We start from the raw sequence: 19,397 nt of genomic DNA, 5'->3' as shown, positions 1-19,397 counted from the left end.
CACAGCTGGAGCCGTATTCGGTGCTAGATGAACGTCTGTTGAATCAGTAAGGTGTTACTGTTTATTTCTATATGTTCTCTCCTGGCTCTCAATAAACACTCGTTTAAACATTTCACCCTCTACTCATTCAACAGCTATCGACTGAGTACTAACCATGTGCTAGACTCTGTTCTAGACACTAGGGACATAAGTGAAGAGGTAAAGTCCCTACTTTCATGGACCTTACATTTCTAGTGCAGGTAAAAAGAAAATCCTGCCCTGGCAGCTCATAAAAATCTAAGTCCCATGGACCAAGATCACCAAACTGCCTCACGGCCATAAGGCATCATCACCCACTTACCTTTCTAAATTCCCTTACTCTTCGTTTTAGGCTCTGAGGATTTATGTCACTTTCTTGAAAGTCCTTTTAAAGGATGTGTAAGTTTTATCCAACATTTCTAGGTTGTTTTGTAGCCAAAGGGCTTTATGATTATCTAGCTTGCCATACTGTTCTATTATAGCTTTTAAAACCATGAATTTTGCTCAATTTTGTGGCGAAACCAACATTGCAAATATGGCAGCATTTTCTGAAAGAAAATGCAAATGGAACTGTTTTTTACCCCACACTGAACAAAGGAAGGAAGTGAAAAGAAAAAAAATCAGTGATATTTATAACAAGTAAATAACAGATATTTATTGGCAGAATTATAACTATTTCCTGCAAAAACAGTTTGATGACTCCAGTTTTATAACATCAGTGGTAAGTCTATTTTCTTAAAAAAAAAAAAAAACTAACAGTATGAGTATACTATTTTATTTCTATTGAATGGAAAAAAATCAAAAAAGGAAGTCTGTCACTGAAGATACAGAGCTGAAATGAAATTTAGTCCAGTGGGATTTAGATTCAATGGAATGACTCAGCTATGTAAAGCTATTTGTGGTTCCAATTTTCTTCTCAGGTCCAAGTAAGACCTAACACAGTACACACCATCAATGAAAAATATCTCTAAGCCTATGGAGACACTCTCTATGCATTGATTTTTTTGTCTTTCGTATTTCCCTTCAATCAAGGCTATGTAAAAATGAGACTTTAATTCACACTTCTCTCAACTAAAAAGAGACAAATATATTTCTATTCCAATTCTATACACAAGAGCAATTCTATACAACCAGGATGTCTGTGGCTAAAAATGTTCCCTCTTCATATTCCTCAGGAATATTCAAGATACTAAAAACATAAATAAATGTGAGTGCACAGGAAGCCAGTAGATGACAAGAACAGGGACAAGTAAGACACAGTAGTTTAGTGACGTACATTTCAAAAGAGCTAGGTTTTTGATGGGGAATAAAGAAATGGCAGTACAGAGAGAGAAATGGATTGAGAAACAAAAACTAGCAACTGAGGGACTGCAGAGGAAGCACTGCTATTAGGGAACAACCAGGTTTCCATTTGAACAGGAGGTTGAAACAACACACTCAAAGACATACTCTGAATTCCAGAAGGTATCACGAAAGGGTCTGAAAGAACTGCTTACGTAAACTCTGACTGAACTAAACAACTAGCGGTCTTGGTAGACTCCTGGAGGAAGGTGGGTGGTTAATTCAAAATATATTGCAGAATATTTATCTGAAAGGTCACAGAGACTACTTGACAAGGTTTACTCCTGCAGCTCCAGACAAGGATCAGCCTAGAAGATGGGTGAGGGCCTTCTCAAGGGTTAATTGTCTTAGCTTTCCTGGGGCAAGAAATGTGAAGATTTGTATTCATATCTCTGGGTTTGAGATGACATGGTACCCTTCCTAGAGGTATTTATTCTCCAAGATCAATCATAAAGTTTTTTAAGATGAAAAAGCCTATTTGAAGAAAAAAACCCAGACACTATGACACACTGATAGGAAAATGTTTTGGTCAGACAATACCTGCCCAGCAATACAGGAAGCATCAAGAACTTAACTCACCAACAATTAATGCTCAGAAAATAACCCCTGAGAGGCACACAGAGAGCTGTTTCCTTAAAGCAGTTTTGGCAGAGCCAGTAGAAATTAGCCATGGGGAATTTCCACACAGGTGATCAGCAGGTAAAGATGGCTGGCATGACAAAAGACATGGAATATTAATTACAAACCCCTTTAATTTTAAAAGGACACGTGACAAGGGAAAGATGATGGAAGCGCCCTTACTGCTGTTCTGTTTAGCCAGTGCCACATGGGGGTTACACTACCCTCATGTCCACCCACTCTTGGGGAATTCTCTACCTAACAGTGACTGATGGTTCAGTTCTATCCCCTGAAAGCAGCAAATCTGTTTCAGAGTCTCCAAACCTTCCTTTGAATAACTATGCAAAAAGGGACTATTATATCACAAAAGTATGTGTAAGCCACTATCCTATGAAAATAGAACAAAACCAAACAATCTCTTTTTACACAAATATACCCTTCCTTCTTCCATTCTTCATTTCTTTCCAGTAACAGCAAGGAAGAAATATGTAATCCTTAAAACTAAATTACAAGGCCATAAATCTAACTCAGAAAAGACTGATCACATCTTCCTTATGAAATCATGATGAAATAATTATCCAGATACACTCACCTTTCATAGAAGTGGCTACCCAGAAGAATCTCAACTGGTCTCCCACTCACATATAGAACCACCATGGCGGGCTGAGGCACTTCGGCATAAGGAAGAAAGCATGGACTTCAAAGTCAGATCTGAGTTCAAATCCTGGCTCCAAGCACTTACTAGCCTAACCTCACTGAGACTCAATTTTCTTGTACTAATGTTATGAGGATTAAATGAGATAACGTATCCTCAATAATTTCTGAAACAACACATCATTATGTGCTTCATGGCATTAGGCTTAGGGACTCACTGTATATAAAGAGCAATAGCTGAGTTAAGTATGGGAACATTCTAAGTGTTCCCAGACAGATTTTGAGCTAAACATTTAAAAGTTTAAAGTACTGTTTGAAAATGGGCTAAGGCCTTCTCAGAGGGCTGAACATAAAGAAAGGCAGAAGCTAGTGAGCACCTGGACAGCTCAGCATCCCTTCATCCTTCTGGGAAAGGCTTTTCTCAATGATAAAAGGAGAAAGGGACCAGATGAGAACATCTCAGCTCCTTTCCTTACTTCCTGCCTTTGAAGGAGTTGTGTGAAGAAAGAGCTGGCAGCTGTAGCCACCATTTTGCAACGAGGTTGCAAAAAATGAAAGCCAATATGCTGAAAATTATAGAGTTCAGGTGGAAGTTGGATGGATTGCTGCATTGCCAAACCAAATTTGGAACTGCTTACCTCTAGATTTCCCCTTAAGTAAACAATGTTTTTAACATTCAAGCTACTAGTACTTGGCATTGTGTCCATTATACCTGAAAATATCCTAAATGCTACCTTGGGTAAAACTTTTCTTGAATCACTCTTGCTAAGTGTTTAGAAACACTGTTCCAATGTCCTAAACATAAGCAATTATTATTTACCAAGTACCAGGCTTGTCACACATTTCATGCATTATCTTATTTAATCCTCACAACAACCCTGTGAGGTAGGTAATTTAATCCCTTTTTACAGATACGTCTGAGGCTAAGAGCAGCTAAGTGACTTGTCCAAAACTGACAAGATAGTATGTAGCAGATCTGGGATTAGAACACATATTTCTGACCCCAATGTCTACACTTTTAGCTACTAGGCTCTACATAACATTTGAAGGCAGAGTCTTCCTCTAGTTTTAGATTATGCTGACTCTATCTCTTTACAAGTTACGAACTTGCAATTGTTTCAATTGCATAAAGACCCTTTTTTTTTTCTAGTACATGTATATTGAAGATGGAGCCTAGGCAGTTCTCTATTATCTGCAGATCCTTCTATAGCTGTGGGAGAGAAGGACATAGGAAATTTTTGCTGTGTTCTTTTAATCTAAGAGTGATTAAGTAAGTGGATTATACATTTTGTTGACAACTATAAATTCAGCTTATCTTAAAACTGAGAAAGGCCAATGACTAATGTTCATGATTTTACTAAACCGGGAATAGACTCTAAAAGGAAGTGACTGGCTCGTGGTTCCCTTGCTACCAAGTGCCAGTATTAGGGTGCAATTCCAAGACCGTAGGGTCTGTGGTCTATGCGCCTTTCCTGAAATTGGTGAGCGCAAATAAGCATGCAATCATTGCATTTCAAAAAATACTGTACTTTTTTCCTGAATATAAAATTAGTACATTCTCATTGTAGAAAAATCTAAAAAAACATAGAAAAGTATAAAGAAGAAAATAGAAATCACCTATAATCCTATCACCCAGAGATAATCACTGTTAACATTTTGGTTTGGTATTATTCCCGTTTTTTTCCTATACATATATATATATATATTTTAATTTGGATCAGATTTCATTGTTTTTTCATTATCTTCAATTTTATCTAAGTCATTTCCTCCATGAAATTAAATATTCTTTGAAAATGTTTACTCGTATAATGGCTGCAAAACCATTATATGGATAGACCATCATTCATTAAACCCTGTACTGTTGAAAATCTAGTTTTCTTCCTTCAGATATATACCACGCTGCATGACTATCTCTTCTGTTAATCTGTGTCTACTTCTGACTACTTTCCCTGTATGGATTCTTAGAAATAGAATTAAGGTTGATAATGCTGAAAAATTGCTTTTCTGAAAAATAGCAGTTAGTGCCACCGCCAATAATAGATATTATTTATGAGGTTTCTTTCTCCTCATTATGTTTTCTCTGGTGTTGAATAAGCTGTGAACTATAACGATAAGCTTTCCCACACTCACTACACTTATAGGGTTTCTCCTTCGTGTGGGTTCTCAAATGTAGAATAACTTGAGAAGTCTGCCTGAAGGTTTTTCCACATTCATTACATTTATAGGGTTTCTCTCCAGTGTGAACTCTCTGATGATCAATAAGGTTTCGATTAGAAGTAAAAGCTTTCCCACACTCGTTACATTTGTAAGGTTTCTCTCTACGATGAAGTCTCTGATGTTCATTAAGGGTCTTCCTTAAGATGAAAGCTTTCCCACACTCATCACATTCATAAGGCTTCTCCCCTGTGTGAATTCTCTGATGGTCCATAATCTTTGTATTAGAAACACATGTTTTCCCACACTCCTTACATTTGTAAACTTTTTTTCCTTTGTGCATTCTCTGATGTTGAGTAAGGTTTGAACTACGGCTAAAGGCTTTCCCACACTCGATACAAGTGTAGGGCTTCTCCCCAGTGTGAACTCGGTGATGTGAAATAAGACCTGAACTCCGACTAAAAGCTTTCCCACACTCCTTACATTCATAGGTTTTCTCCCCACTGTGGATTCCCTGGTGTCGAATGAGGTGTGACTTACCACTGAAAGATTTCCCACATTCACTGCATGTGTAGGGCTTCAGTCCAGTGTGGATTCGCCGATGGACAACAAGGTTGGAGCTATGACTGAAGGCTTTCCCACACTCCTTACACTTATAGGGTTTCTCTCCTGTGTGGATTCGCTCATGTACCGTAAGGTTTGCACTCTGACTAAAGGCTTTCCCACACTCAGTACACATGTACTGTTTCTTTTCAGCTTGAATTCTCTCATTTCTTGCAGGGTCAGAGCACTGACTACCATCTTTTTCAGATTCTTGGTCACTCACTTCTGTTAGTGTTTTATTTTCTTTAACTGTCTTATGTTTGAAGTTTCTTGTCTTTCTTCTCATTTTCTCTTGCTCGGAGCATACCAGTGGCCTCCTGAGTCTTCTCTTTCCCTTCAGTGGAGCTTTCTACATTTTTACTTCTTTGGCAACACCTCTGTGGCGTTCTCTTGAAATTACGAGATTCTGATTTTTCAGGAATATTTTGGAATCAACACCTCCTCAGTTCCAGTTGCACCATCTGACAGAAGAAACAGAAATTGTACATATCATCTGTTCTCTATAGTAGAGGAAGGAGAACTATCCAAAGATACCAAGATGTGGTAGATCACACAATCTCACATGGAAGAGAAAGTGCAGAGGCAGTGGGAACTGATCGAAAAAGATGAGAAAAATGAAGTTAGAAAAATGAAGTTAGAGGCCAAGATAAAGGGAAAAGCCAGGGCCTAACAGTAGCCCAACAGGGCCAGCATCAGAATGAGCAATGAGTACTATCAAATCCACCCTGGTTTCTTCCTGTCTTTGCTCTACTCCCAGTATTGGAGCCACCTAACTCTAATCTGGTCTCTAGTTCAGTAGCTCAAATGACTAATCTTCTGATTACTTTGGCTTTTACTTCTTGCTGACTTATTCCCCTAGTACTTATGATACAGTGGCTGGCACAAAATAGGTGCTCAAAAATTGTTTTATAGAACAGCAACTTGGATTCCATAGTACGGTGTTAACTAAGATTTCATTTTTTTGCTCTATTCCAGGTACTAGACCCCTGTCTACATTCGTGTTCTCAGGCTCTATCTTCATAAGTGGTAACACAATTATTCCAAATTTGAAAATAAGACAAAGGAAGTGATCAAAATGTAGAAGCTTGCTAAGATAGAGATTTGGGTTAGAAGGACAGGTAGGGAGACAGAGAAATGCACAATGATGTATTTTAAGGAACCCCAGGGTGGTTCTGGGCAACCTAAGGAGGAAGCAAGACTTGTCAGGAGATCAGTGAGGGCTAGTTTTGAGGATATAGTTTTATCAAAAGGAAACTTAACTATTTGCCCTTTGCCTGAATGGATACGAAGTCCCTCAGAAATTCTGGAAGAATCCCCAGGCACTGGGGATGTGGGGTGTTGGCTAGAGAAGTAGGAAGAGGGACAGATGAGGCCATAGGGCCAGCAGGACATTAGGGATATCCAGGGAACTGTGCACACAAGCACAACTGGCAAATGGATGAGAACTAATGAGGCCCCACAGATCTGTGATCCACAAATCCCTGAGACTGATGGATGACAGTTCTGCTCACAGGAGCACCATTCATTTCAGGCTGTGAGGAACCCATCAAGGACAGAGTCCGAGAGAGAGAGAGAGAGCGAGAGAGAGCGAGAGAGAGCGAGAGAGAGAGAGAGAGAGAGAGAGAGAGAGAGAGAGAGAGAGTTTTTTTTGTTTTGGTTTTTTACCTAGGAGATTGTATTCCTTTAATTCGCCAGCATCATCTTCCTGTTCAGATCCCTCAGAAGAGTGGTCACATGATCCTTGGTTATTAATTAACTGCAATGGAATGAGGAATAAGAGACAAAAGCTGAAAATAAATTCCAGAGAGACAGATGAGTGATGTGTTAAAAAAGAAAAAGAGAAAAGAAATATCAGGGGACTAGTTGCTCTCAGGGAGAGAAAGGCCTAAGCAAGCCTTAAGCATAAAATAAAGACTGACACCATCACAGCAAAACTGATAAGATTTGACCATATAAAAATTTCTGTACTTCAAAAAACACCATCACAAATCTAATATAAACTCGAGTTGCCTCCTACTAGAACTACGTGTATGTGTGTCTATGTCCCTCCTCCTCCCACATACACACTAAGCTCCCAGCCCCCAGAGAGAAGGGCTCACAATATTCATATGTGGATTCCACACAGTGCCTGGCCCAAAGGGAGCTGTGTAAATGTTGTGTGATTTGAAGTGTTAAATCACACAAGTTCAGGACTCTAACTCTCTCTGGGTGTAGGAATGGTGAGAAGTGCACCCTCCACACGTGACCACCACCCTCATCACTCCTCCACCTGCTCTTTCCTTCTGTGCTTCATATTGTTTGAACATCATGACCGCGAATTTACATTCTTGGCAATTCTGTCTCAACAGGGCTACGGAAGGGCCTAAATTCCCTACAAGATTGACCTAGTCCAACTATGCTCAGAACATCAGAGCTGGAAGGAACCTCCCAGGCCACCTAGTCTTATGTCATAATGTAGAGATGAGGAAACTGGAAATTAGAGGAGAGCTGGGATTCAAGTCCAAGTCTCCTGACACCCACATTTGAGTTCTACTATATCACCCTTCCTCCCATCCCAAAACTCGACTCCTCAAGATCCAGAGGCCCCTCTCCCACTTCTCAGTTTCTCTCCTCCTCAATAAATAACCATCCAGAAATGCTTCCTTTCAGTCCTGGTCCCCATATTCTCTAGCAGGCAGGATTTCTGCCTCCAGACTGATTTCACAGTCTAGATTTCACCTACCTGGAGAGATAGAGATCACTCACTCCCTCGTGCACAGTCGCCTCACTCCAAAGGATCTGCCCAGCAGAGCTTGCCTGATGTCTTCCTTGGGCTTGGTGAGGAAATTCCTAATGGGTTCTTGAATCACTGTAAACAGAAACGACTGAGTCCTCTGAGTACTGTATTCCCAGTGGACACTCAAGGCAGTGTCCCCTCCTTGGGTAACTTCCCTTCCTATTGAACTGTGAGCAGTAAGGGTGATCATTCAAGACGAAGAAATGAAGCTCATAGAGGTTGAATGACTTGCCAAAGGCCACACGACTACTGAGAGACAAGCTCTCTGTGTGTGAAGGAAATCCTATTCCATCACACCACAGTCACCCCCATTCAATCTGTCCTTTTATATCTAGAAGTCTCCATATTCTCTAACTGCAAAATACAATATCCAGCTGAGCTCTCTGCAATTCAGCTTTCTAATGCAAGTTTGCAGAAGAGAGATGAGAGGGGAATTTTGCTGAGTCAAGTGTCTTTAGAGAAACAGGAAGAGATAAAATATTAAAAGGATGCTAGAAGGAGACTTTTAAAAATCATTACCCATCTCTTAGGATCACTAGGCCTCAACATGTTTTGTGTTTCCCCCCTCCAGATTCCCAGACCCTGCTTCTAACCCTTCAAGCTTGTTGCATTTCTCGTACCTGAATACAGATCTGCCTTGTACACAACTGTAATCCCAGGACCTAGCACACTCAGGTAGATGCTCAATTAAGTATTTGTTGAATGAATGAATAAACCTTGGGCAAGACGCTGCCTTGCTCTCTGGGTCCGTTTTCTCACTGGGAACACAGCGGGGATTGGACTGGTGATCTGAATCAAACACTCGGGGGTTGTAGAGTCCTTTGGGAGCCTGGGCTGGACTTCAACAGCTATTAGCAGGGCGGTGCCCCGGCTAGGGGTGGGGATGACAGTTCTGTCAACACCACCAGCCCGGTCCGAGCTGGCAGCTACGCCGAGTGGGAGACGAGACCCAAAACAAAGGGGCAGCGCCGAACGATGAGCGGGGGAGGCCCACAACGACCCTTTGAGCTGCCGCATCCCCGTTTCTGCAGCGGGCAGCAGTGGAGGAGGCCTGGCTCCCGGCCTGTACCCCCCACCCACTCTCAGAACCCGGCCCGAACCCCCACGCCAGGCTGCACATACCCCTCACCGAAAGCGCCTGACCCACATCTTGGAACAAAGCGCAGGAGGAATTACGTCACCGACCCCCGCTAACTCCCATCCTAACCCTCCGGCCCTTCTAGGCATCAGGAGGTTTCTGCATCTCTGTGCCAGGTGCTAGGAGTCCTCCCTCCCCCTCGCTGCCTGCCGGGTCCGCGAGCGCTCTGACCCCGCCTCCCGCTCAATTTGTGCCCTACCATTGGCTGGGAGGACCCAGGCTGGGAGATTTCAGCCAATAGGAGGAGGGTTTTGGAAGGGGTGAGCGTGGGTCAGAGGCTCCCTAAAGCCACACCGCCAGCTCTGGCTTCTGAGCGGAGGTCATGTTTCCTTCCACAGATCCCGTGTCTTACAGCCTCAAAGCTAGGCTCAGCTATCATTTATCGGCAGCATACAAAATAACTTTGGGGTGCTTACCATGTCACTGCACCAGGCTCTGCGGATACAGTAGTGAAGAAAGTGAACTCGCTCGCTACCTCCTAAAGCTTAACTTCAACTCAGGAGCCACAATAATAAATAGGTAGAACGTAGTAGTAAATAAGGGGAGAAAGAGAGAGAGAGATCATGGTGGGACTATTTTACAGATGACAGGAAGTGAGCAATTCAGACATGTGGGTATCTCGGGGAAGAGTGTTCCTGACAGAGGGAACATCAGGAAGCGAAGACCTTAAAACAGGAGGAAGGGAGGGCACACATTTCAGATCAGGCTTTGGATGTATCCTGAATAATATTGAAGGGTTTGGGGACAAAGGAGTGACATGATCCTACCTTTTTCCCCCTGCCACATGTTCAAAGATTTATTAGCTATCAGATATGAAAGGAGCCAAGAAACCTGTTCCTATACATTTTTAATTTCTTGCTCTCAATCCATGCTGACATAAACCTTGCATGAAAGTTTCATTCCATGACATCACATTTTAAATATTTTTTCTGGTTGCTCTACTGAGAAGTCTGAAGGTGGGCAAGAGTAGAAGTAGAAAAATTAATAAACTACTGCAGTATTCCAGATGAGAAACGATACTGGCATGGATTAGCTTAGAAGTAATGGAGTGGAGCTGATGCAAAATGGTTCTGCATGTATTTTGAAGGCATGGGCAGCATGACTTGCTAATGAATTGGATGTTGGTTAAGGGTGACTCCATGGTTACTGATCTGAATGACTAGAATACGATTGCCTTTTGGAAATAGAGTAGACTGAAAGAAAAATGAGTTTAAGGAGAGGGATCAACAGTTTTGTTTTGAATGTATTAAGTTAAAGATGCCAATTAAACATCCAAGAGGAAATGTCAAATGGGCAGTTGGAATAGAAGTCAGGTGAAGAAATCACAGCTAGAGATATAAATTTAGGAGGTATCACTATAGGGCAGAATGGATAATCTAGGGAATTATTGTAAAGAAGTCACTTGACAATTGGACTTTGAAGCTCATCAATCAACAAATATGTACTGAATACTTTAAGTATACCAGGAGCTTTCATATCCATCATTTCATGTAAGTGGCATAATAACTCTGCCATTTTCTACAGGAAACTGAGAGACATAGATTCAGAGAAATGCTAAGATCCATACAAGTTCATACCCCCAGTTGAGCTGGAAGTAGAACTCAGGAGCATAGTGCTATTGCCACTATGTTAGGAACACTGAAGAAAAATATTCATGTACATTTGGGCAGTTATAACTAACTTGCTTTTGTTTTTCTTTTATTTTGGGGAGGGGTCATTAATTCTGATTCAAGCTGTTAACTCCACATCTGGTCCCAGGGGATAATGATAATTCATTAATCTTCTAGCCCCAGTTGTTCTCAAATTTTAGAGAGAATAACTGGGACATGTTAACAACACAAATTCCAGGGCCCCTAATGCAACTTGTTGCCTTTATCCACAAGCATATTTTTTTTCTGACAAAAATCTATTCATTCAGTCCAGAATGATGTCACTGTCCAGAATCAGGGTATTTTGGGGGTTCACATTGCCTAAACATTCAGCAATTTCAATCTTTATCATGACATCTGCCAGCCAAAGAAATTCCAACTTATATTTGGGTAAATGCAATCAATATCTGGTTAGTCAGATCTTACTTTGTCGATCACAATGGTGGTAACACAGCACTTCCCTTTGGGAATTCACGATCTACTTGAGGCTGTCTCTCAGGCTATAGGAAAATATGAAAAGATACTTCAAAACTGTAAAAGTGAATGGGACTTACTACTATAACATATATTTATTCACAAGTTATAAAGGGCTTCCATTGGCATTAACTAACTTAAGCCTGAGTAATTTTATGACATAATATTATCCTTATTTTCTAGATGAGGAAACTAAAGCCTGGGTATATGAAATGATTTGCTATGGTTGCGCAGCAAGTCATGGACAATTTGAAACGTGGACCGGGTCTTCTGACTACAGATCCTATGTTCTTTTATCTACTGCCACACTGCCTCAATCCACAGATTGCATTTCTCCCAAAGGGTATTGCGTTATAATGAGTGCTCCATAATACCCTTTACCTTTTTCAAACTTTATTTTGAAACTTTTGAACATACATATTCCCTCTAGCTAGATTCAACAATTGTTAACATTTTGACACATTAGTTTTTCCTCTCCACACACACCACACATTTTACTTGTTATCATTGAGCCATTTGAAAATGTTGAAGAGATTACGACCCTTCAACCCTAAATATTGCAATATGCATCTCCTAAGAATAAGGACATTTCTTCTACATAACCAAAATATAACGGTCACACTTAAGAAACTTAAAAATAATTCTACCATCAAGTGGACTATTAAATGTTATATCCATTCCATATTCCAATGTCTCCATTATTACCTAAATATTTTCTAGAGATATTTTCTAATCAAAGTTCACCCTCTACACTTAGTTGTAGTGTCTCTGAAGAACCTTTTAATCTACAACAGTTGAGTGACATTTTTTCATTTCACCGACTTTTTGAAGAGTCTAGGCCAATAGTGTCATAAAGTGTCTCATATTGTATAAATCACAAATCATGAATTTTTCTGATTGTTTCATCATCATATCCCCCTACATTTCCTATAAATTGGAAAGTAAGAATAGGGGCTTAATTAGATTCAAGTTAAATCTTTGCTTCACAGGTTGTGTTAGAACTTACTGCATTACATGCAACCCTTAATTTCTTTCTCTCTCTCTCTCTCTCTCTCTCTCTCTCTCTCTCTCTCTCTCTCTCTCTCTCTCTCTCTTCTCTGTCTTTTTCTTTCTTTGTATTTTGTGTGTATAGTAAAAATCCTCTATGATAAAAAGTTGAAACAAAACAACATCAAGGCTGGTGTATGTGTGGGGTGGATCAAGGAGAGGGATAGTTAAAGTGTAGGGGAGCTCTATTTGAGGTGATGGAAATGTTCTAAAACTGACCGCTGGTGGTTGTACACATACGTAAATATATCAAAACCACTGAACTGGGGGGTGGCCGGTTAGCTGAGTTGGTTAGAGTGTGGTGCTAATAACACCAAGGTTGCTTGTTCCATCCCTACATGGGCCACTGTGAGCTGCACTCTCCTTAAAAAAAAAAAAAGTTTTAAAAAACCACTGAACTGTACATTTTACATGGATGAATTGTATGGTATGTGAATTGTATTTCAATAAAAGTGTTAACAACAAAAACTAAGGAAACCACAACAGAGAACCATTCATGTGCCTGCCATAGTGCTCAAAGTCCAGGTTTAAACTGGAAGTAAAATACAGATTGAGGAGCCATTTGAAATACAACCCAGGAGGCAGCAGCCATGGTGTTCAACCTAAAGGATAATTTGTTCACCTAAGAATAAGGCCAACTCTCCATATCGGCAGGTCAATCCAGACTTAACCTTCAGTTAAATTTATACCAAAACAAACAAAAACAAAACCTCCCCCACAAAACCACAAAACCCCTATTATGGGCTAAATTGGGTCCCCTGCAAATTCATGTGTTGGAATCCTAACCCTCAGGACCTCACAATGTGATTATATTTAGAGATAGAGCCTTTAAAGTGGTAATAAAGATTAAATGAAGTCATTAGGGTGGGTCTTAATCTAATATGACTAGTGTCTTTATAAGAGGAAATTAGGACACAGACTAGCAGAGGAAAGACCATGGGAAGATAGGAGAAGGTGGACATCTACAAGCCAAGAAAAGAGGCCTCAGAAGTGAACCCTGCTGACACCTTGATCTGGACCTTTTAGCTCCAGAATTGTGAGAAGATAAATTTCTGTTGTATAAGCCACCCAGTCTGTGTTATTTGTTATGGTGGCCCTTGCCGACTAACACACCTGACTTCTTGAGGAACATCTTTGGTGGTGATCACCCCAAGAGGGAAAAGGATGTTTTATAACCTGGAGATGCAGAGCAAGTGGCGTATCAGGGGATGGCTTGACCCTTGGTATTAATTATAGGACAGGATATTCTAGCTTCATATTTGAAGCACACCTTTACCTCTGCCTCAATACAAGCTATTCATAACTCTTACTCAAGCATATTGCTCTAAACAAAACAGATGCCCCCAACCAGATGTGCAACTTCTCTTGTTCTTGCAGATTTGGGGGAATTATCTAGTTGTTGCTGGTCCTGTAGTTCAAATATCCCACACATCCAATCTCAGTGGCAGCCTTAGGGAACCTGTGAGAAGACGTGAGTTGTCTATCGAGTTCCTCAAATGGTTCTCTTTTGAGTCTTTTAAAGAACAACTGTCTCATTGTTCCAGTGCTCTTCACTAGGACAGGTGTTGACAATGAATAGCCATAGTAAATGTACAGCTTAGACTGGAGAATATAGTTGTCAGTGGCTTTCAGTTTAGCACTGTGGTAGCTGCCATGACCACCTTCTCCACAAATAGGCCCTATAATAGGCCACACACATCTCAAATCCTAGGGGCACCAGTGGTTTGACTCCCCAGTTAGAGCTCGACTATCATCAGTTTCTGTTCATTGCTGAGGTAGCCTGAATACTGACTAGAGAGGTTCCACTAGTGGCCTCTTCCTGACATCAGGACGTGCTCTTTGACTTGCCAGGGCTGCCTCAGGAATGGTGCAATTGCAATTTTCTGGTCGCTACTCCCTCAGAGGGCAACAGTCTTGATGAGGAGATACAACATTTTTCAATTTTGCCCAAATGGGAATCAAAGTATCTAATCAATGTATACAACCTGGTGCCTGAGCATGTACTGTGACCCTGAACATGCAGCCATGGTTGACACTCCTTATCCACTCTTAGGGGTACATAGATATTGTCCTGTGATTACTCGCATGATACCCAAATCTTGGGTGACTGTTGGCTCTGTTACATGTCCATCCACAATCCATATGGCGCCCAGTAGGGTAACTATCTTGTAAGTGCATCATCCATATTCAAGACAATGTAACTTAAAGAGACTGTGGAAAAATCTGTTAGTATTGTCATAAAATGCCACCTGTATATTCATTCCTAGAAAATTTTGTTTGTGCACTGGCCCACCTAAGGTGGAAAAACATTGTTTCAGCTGTAAATTCCTAACCAAGTATCACTTGAGGAACACCCCCAGATATGAAAAGGGGGCCAGGCATCATACATGTCTCTCCTTCTGTCTTTTCATGTAAAGCATTCACATGCCTTAAAATGGAATCTACACTCATCCTACTTAGCATCCACTTGGGTAAAGTACAAGGCCCTTGGCCCTGTGCGTGTATTAGTGGGGCAACTGTTCTGGGTAAGTGAAGAATAAGTCTACAATGTCCTATCCTGGGTCAAACACTTGCACTGTTAGGTGCCCGGAACAGCTGACATCCTAACACCTTCCCTTTATTGTGCTGGGGCAAGTGCTTCTACAAGGCCCCATAAGGCTTGAACATGTCCTAATGTCAGGGGTAGAGTATTTGTTTTTAATTTTCTATAGAGCAAAAGCCACCCTGTGGGTATTCAATTTGTCCCTAACAATTAGGTTTTCATGAATATATCTTTTCTAGCACTCCAAGATGTCAACACCTTGATGGTATCATGGGACAGTACTCAAAATAACTTGTTAGCACCCAAAATCTCCCGACCGTCCCTATGGATTTAAAAGCTGAAAGATTAGGGTTGGGGATGCAGAGTACAGCTGTGGAATCTTTGCTTTGTATGTCTGAGCAGTAAAAAAGTGTTCAGCTCCTAGCACCTTTTCCATATTTGGCCACCTGGGTCATACCCATCTCCCGGGTATAAATTCTGACTTTTAAAAATAAACTGGGTGTTCTGTTATACTGTTTACTGATATTCTCTTTCTGCATCATGGATTCATAGATGCAGCAGAAGCTATTTGCTCAAACTAAAAGATTTCCACACTTATTTCAGGAATATTTTTCAGAAATGTGTGCAAAATAGTTCTGCATGAATGATTTGCCTGCCAAAAACCAAAAGACTTAACCCACGTGGATTTTCTGATGTGAAACAAGAAATAAACTATAGGGCGGCTGGATGGCTCAGCTGGTTAGAGCATGAGCTCTTAACAATAGGGTTGCCGGTTCGATTCCCACATGAGCTGGTGACCTGTACCCTCCATTACTAGACTGAAGACAATGAGCTGCCGCTGAGCTGCCAGAGGGGTGGCCAGATGGCTCAGGTGGTTAGTGTGAGCTCTTTACCAAGGCTGCCAGTTCAATTTCCACATGGGATAGTGGGCTGCACCCTCTGCGACAAAGATTGAAAATGGCGACAGGACTTGGAGCTGATGGGACCTGGAAAAATACACTGTTCCCCAATATTCCCCAATTAAAAATTTTTTTAATTAAAAAATTTAATTTAAAAAAATTAAAAAATTAAATTAAAAACATTAAAAAACAAAACTATAACCAAGGCATTCCCACTTACAATGGGTAGGATTTCTTGTAAGCAGTCACTGGTGGATTATTTTTCTACAAGTGACTGTTTCTCACACTTACCTTAAGAATAGGATCTTTTCCCAATTTGGAGTCAGTGAGGTAAAATAAAGTATGAGTTGCAACTGAAGGCTTTTCCACATTCAGTTTTTACAAATTACTCAGAATCAATAGAGAACATGGACAGAGGCTCCACTAGATCCACAGTACTGTATTTCCCCAGAAGGAATATATTATATTAAAGTTAACATATTAACTTTTGCTCCAAAAGACGCGTTAGGGCTTATTTTCAGGGGATGTCTTATTCTTTCACGTACAACAATCTACATTTATTCATGTACAACAATCTACATTTATTCATTTATTCATGTACAAAATTCTACATTTATTCAAATAGTCATGTCATCCTCTTCTGGAACATTGTCATAACTCTGCAAACTACGAATTCCGGCTTGAATTTCTTTGGACTCCATTTCCTGTAAAATCATTGGCCCCAACCTCTCATGTCCAGCAACGGAGCTCTCCTGAAATGAGCACTTCTTGTCCATGTAGCCTGCTCGTAGTGCATTGGCAACACAGCTGTCAGTGATTTTTATCTCATGAATTCTTCACCCAAGTCATAACCTCTTACAGATTAGGCTTCACAAAGTTTCCACACTGATTTCTCTCCATTCTATTTTCAATGTAGTCATGGATATCCATGAGCAAATGTTCCTTGAATGGCTTGCTTATTGCAGTATCAAGAGTCTGGAGATAGGCAATCATTCCTGAGGGAATCATTATTTGATCTATTCTTTTCTCTGCAAGGGAGTTCTTCATGTCTTTAGCGCAGTGAGTGCTGGCTGAATCCAAGACTAGCAGACCTCTCTGGCCACCTCGCAAAACAAGTGGCAGCATTAAATTGACCCACTTCCTTATTAACTGCTTGTGTGCAGCAGGCTTTTTCGGTTTCAAGAACATAAATGCCTGAAACACATTCAACCTTATCTTTCTTGCCCTTAGTGATGATTAGAGGTGGGGCTCTCTTTCCAACCAGATGAATTGCCAAAATACAGATAACACGTGCACTTTCGTAACCAGTGGAGGGAATGTAGCAGATTGACGAGGCACCCCTCTAATCAATTGTCATTTGAGATCCTTGGCCCATAAACACTGTAGTTTCATACATAGCAATCATGTTGGAGTTGGCATTTAGAAAAATCGAGGCCATCAACGAAGGACTTGAATGCAAGTGCATGTTTAATAACTTCAGTATCTTCCAGCTAGAACAGTGTGGTAGATCTTCTTAGAGACAGTTCATATTGTGGAAGGAAGCCATCCAGCCAGTGTTGTGATGCTTTGAATTTTTCGGGGGATATTTCTAACTGTGGTGCCATTGCAAGGACAAATGCTTGAATATCAGCCCTGTGCACAACCAAAGGCTTTGCTCTCCTTTCAGCAATCTACTCACAGATGATGTCTTCCAGCTCAAGAAACAATGGTTGCCGACCTGATCCACACTTGCGCTTCTTAGCATTTCCTTCGTCTACCTGTTGACTGAGGTTATCGTACTCGGCTCGCCATTTTCGGACCATTCGGAGATCCAACTTCTTCTCTTTGCAGAAAGCCGTAAGATTCTTGCCCCGAGAGTCCTCCACGATTCCTTTCTTGTACTCGACGGAATAGCTCTTTCTTTTTGCACTCATCTTGTCTGGGGGTCAAAATATTATTCCCTTTAAATCTACCATTAAATCAAGTGTTAATTGAAGGCTTACAAGACAGGAGTAGCAACAAAAATGACAGTCAAGAATGATAGTCCACACAAAAGTGACGAAAAATTGCAGGCATCAAAATTCAGAAAACGTTTATTTCACACAAGTGCATTAAGCACGTCCTTTACAACACACAATGTATTGAATTATGACGATTCATATTAGACACAACCACGTCTTTTTGTTATCAAGTGCGCACGTTATTCATGCATTGTGTCTGTACTCTGACTGGTCATTTGGCAATAAGTCTCAAGTTCATCTGTTTACATAGGCATTTACCTCTTGTCCAAAGGTGCCCGCTTGGGTATTTACAAATATTTAATTATAATTTATGTTAACATTCAAGTATTAATGTCAATATTATTTATATTTAATTATATATTAATAATATTACTGTGTTTCCCCAAAAATAAGACCTAACCAGAAAATAAGCCCTAGCATGATTTTTCAGGATGCTCATAATATAAAATAAGCCCAAATGTGTCTTTTGGAGCAAAAATTAATATAAGACCCAGTCTTATTTTCGGTCAAATATGGTAGGGCTTATTTTATATTATGAGCATCCTGAAAAATCACGCTAGGGCTTATTTTCTGGTTAGGTCTTATTTTCAGGGAAACATGGTATTTTATAATTCAATACATCTGTCGTGTGTTGCAACGGATGTACTAAATGTGTCCGTCTGGCTGATGACCTTAACTGGGGCTTATTGTTGGGGTAGGGCTTATATTATGAGCATCCTGAAAAATCATACTAGGGCATATTTTCTGGTCAGGTCTTATTTTCAGGGAAATACGATATGAAGGCAGAGGCAAAAAGAAAGCCAGATACAAAAAGCTGGCTCTAGGTAGGTTTTCAATCAGATTACCAAAACGTTGAGCTGATCCTTTACTTCTTTACTGCTAAAGTACATATCAGTAAAGTAAATTTACAACTAATCTAGATTCAGATCCAAACTGACATTTTTAATGGCATCCATTTGGACTCTAAAAGGATTCAAGGAAAACCCACTTTCCCTATTTTAGGGCAAATACCATGACTGGAAAGACCTCATAAGTGACTAATGGGGGAAAAAAAACAAACGAAATATAGGATGAATGAAAAACCTCTGTAACCTGATGCAGTAAAAAAAAAACATGAAAAAAATATATTTAACAAAAACTGGAGTTCCAAAGAGAAACAAAACCAACTAAACTTGATAATCATGACAGAAAAATTGAAAGGTAACCAAAATGTAAAACATTATATATGAAAATAGAGCTCTAACTACATACACAGAAGAAAGTATATTACTTTTATAGAATAGGTAAAACTTTATGCAACTGAGAGCCCAGTAAAAATGATTTCCAGATACATATTACCAAATTTTGCACAGAGGGAGAAACCTAAAAAGGCAACCATTAATCAAAATTTTGCTAAAGATTTATCTGTCCCAATACCTTCCTCCCCCAGAATGCATCAGGCCCAGTTATTTTTACTCTTCAAAAACTAATTCCCATATTATGCA

The 19,397-nt window shown here is 40.3% G+C and overlaps 1 protein-coding gene across 4 annotated transcripts; it reads right to left on the bottom strand.

Annotated features, from left to right (window-relative positions):
* Positions 1-656: 656 nt before the first annotated feature.
* On the bottom strand, positions 657-9,384 carry ZNF660 (zinc finger protein 660). Of its 4 annotated transcripts, none has more exons than XM_081073089.1 (4): positions 9,287-9,384; positions 8,111-8,236; positions 7,054-7,144; positions 657-5,849 (listed from the first exon to the last, which is right to left on the bottom strand). In XM_081073089.1, exon 4 carries the CDS (start codon positions 5,672-5,674, stop codon positions 4,679-4,681), a length of 996 nt encoding a protein of 331 aa, XP_080929215.1. In that variant the 5' UTR covers positions 5,675-5,849; positions 7,054-7,144; positions 8,111-8,236; positions 9,287-9,384; the 3' UTR covers positions 657-4,678. The 4 variants fall into 4 exon arrangements, with proteins under 4 accessions (XP_080929215.1, XP_080929216.1, XP_080929217.1 ...); XM_081073090.1 differs by having other exon boundaries at positions 9,294-9,347; XM_081073091.1 differs by lacking the exon at positions 9,287-9,384 and adding an exon at positions 8,785-9,276.
* Positions 9,385-19,397: the final 10,013 nt, after the last annotated feature.

Source organism: Rhinolophus hipposideros (assembly GCF_964194185.1).
Source record: "Rhinolophus hipposideros genome assembly, chromosome: 14".
Taxonomy (NCBI): Eukaryota; Metazoa; Chordata; class Mammalia; order Chiroptera; family Rhinolophidae; genus Rhinolophus; species Rhinolophus hipposideros.
Note: the sequence above shows the minus strand (reverse complement) of the source record. Positions and strands in the feature narration are given on the sequence as shown.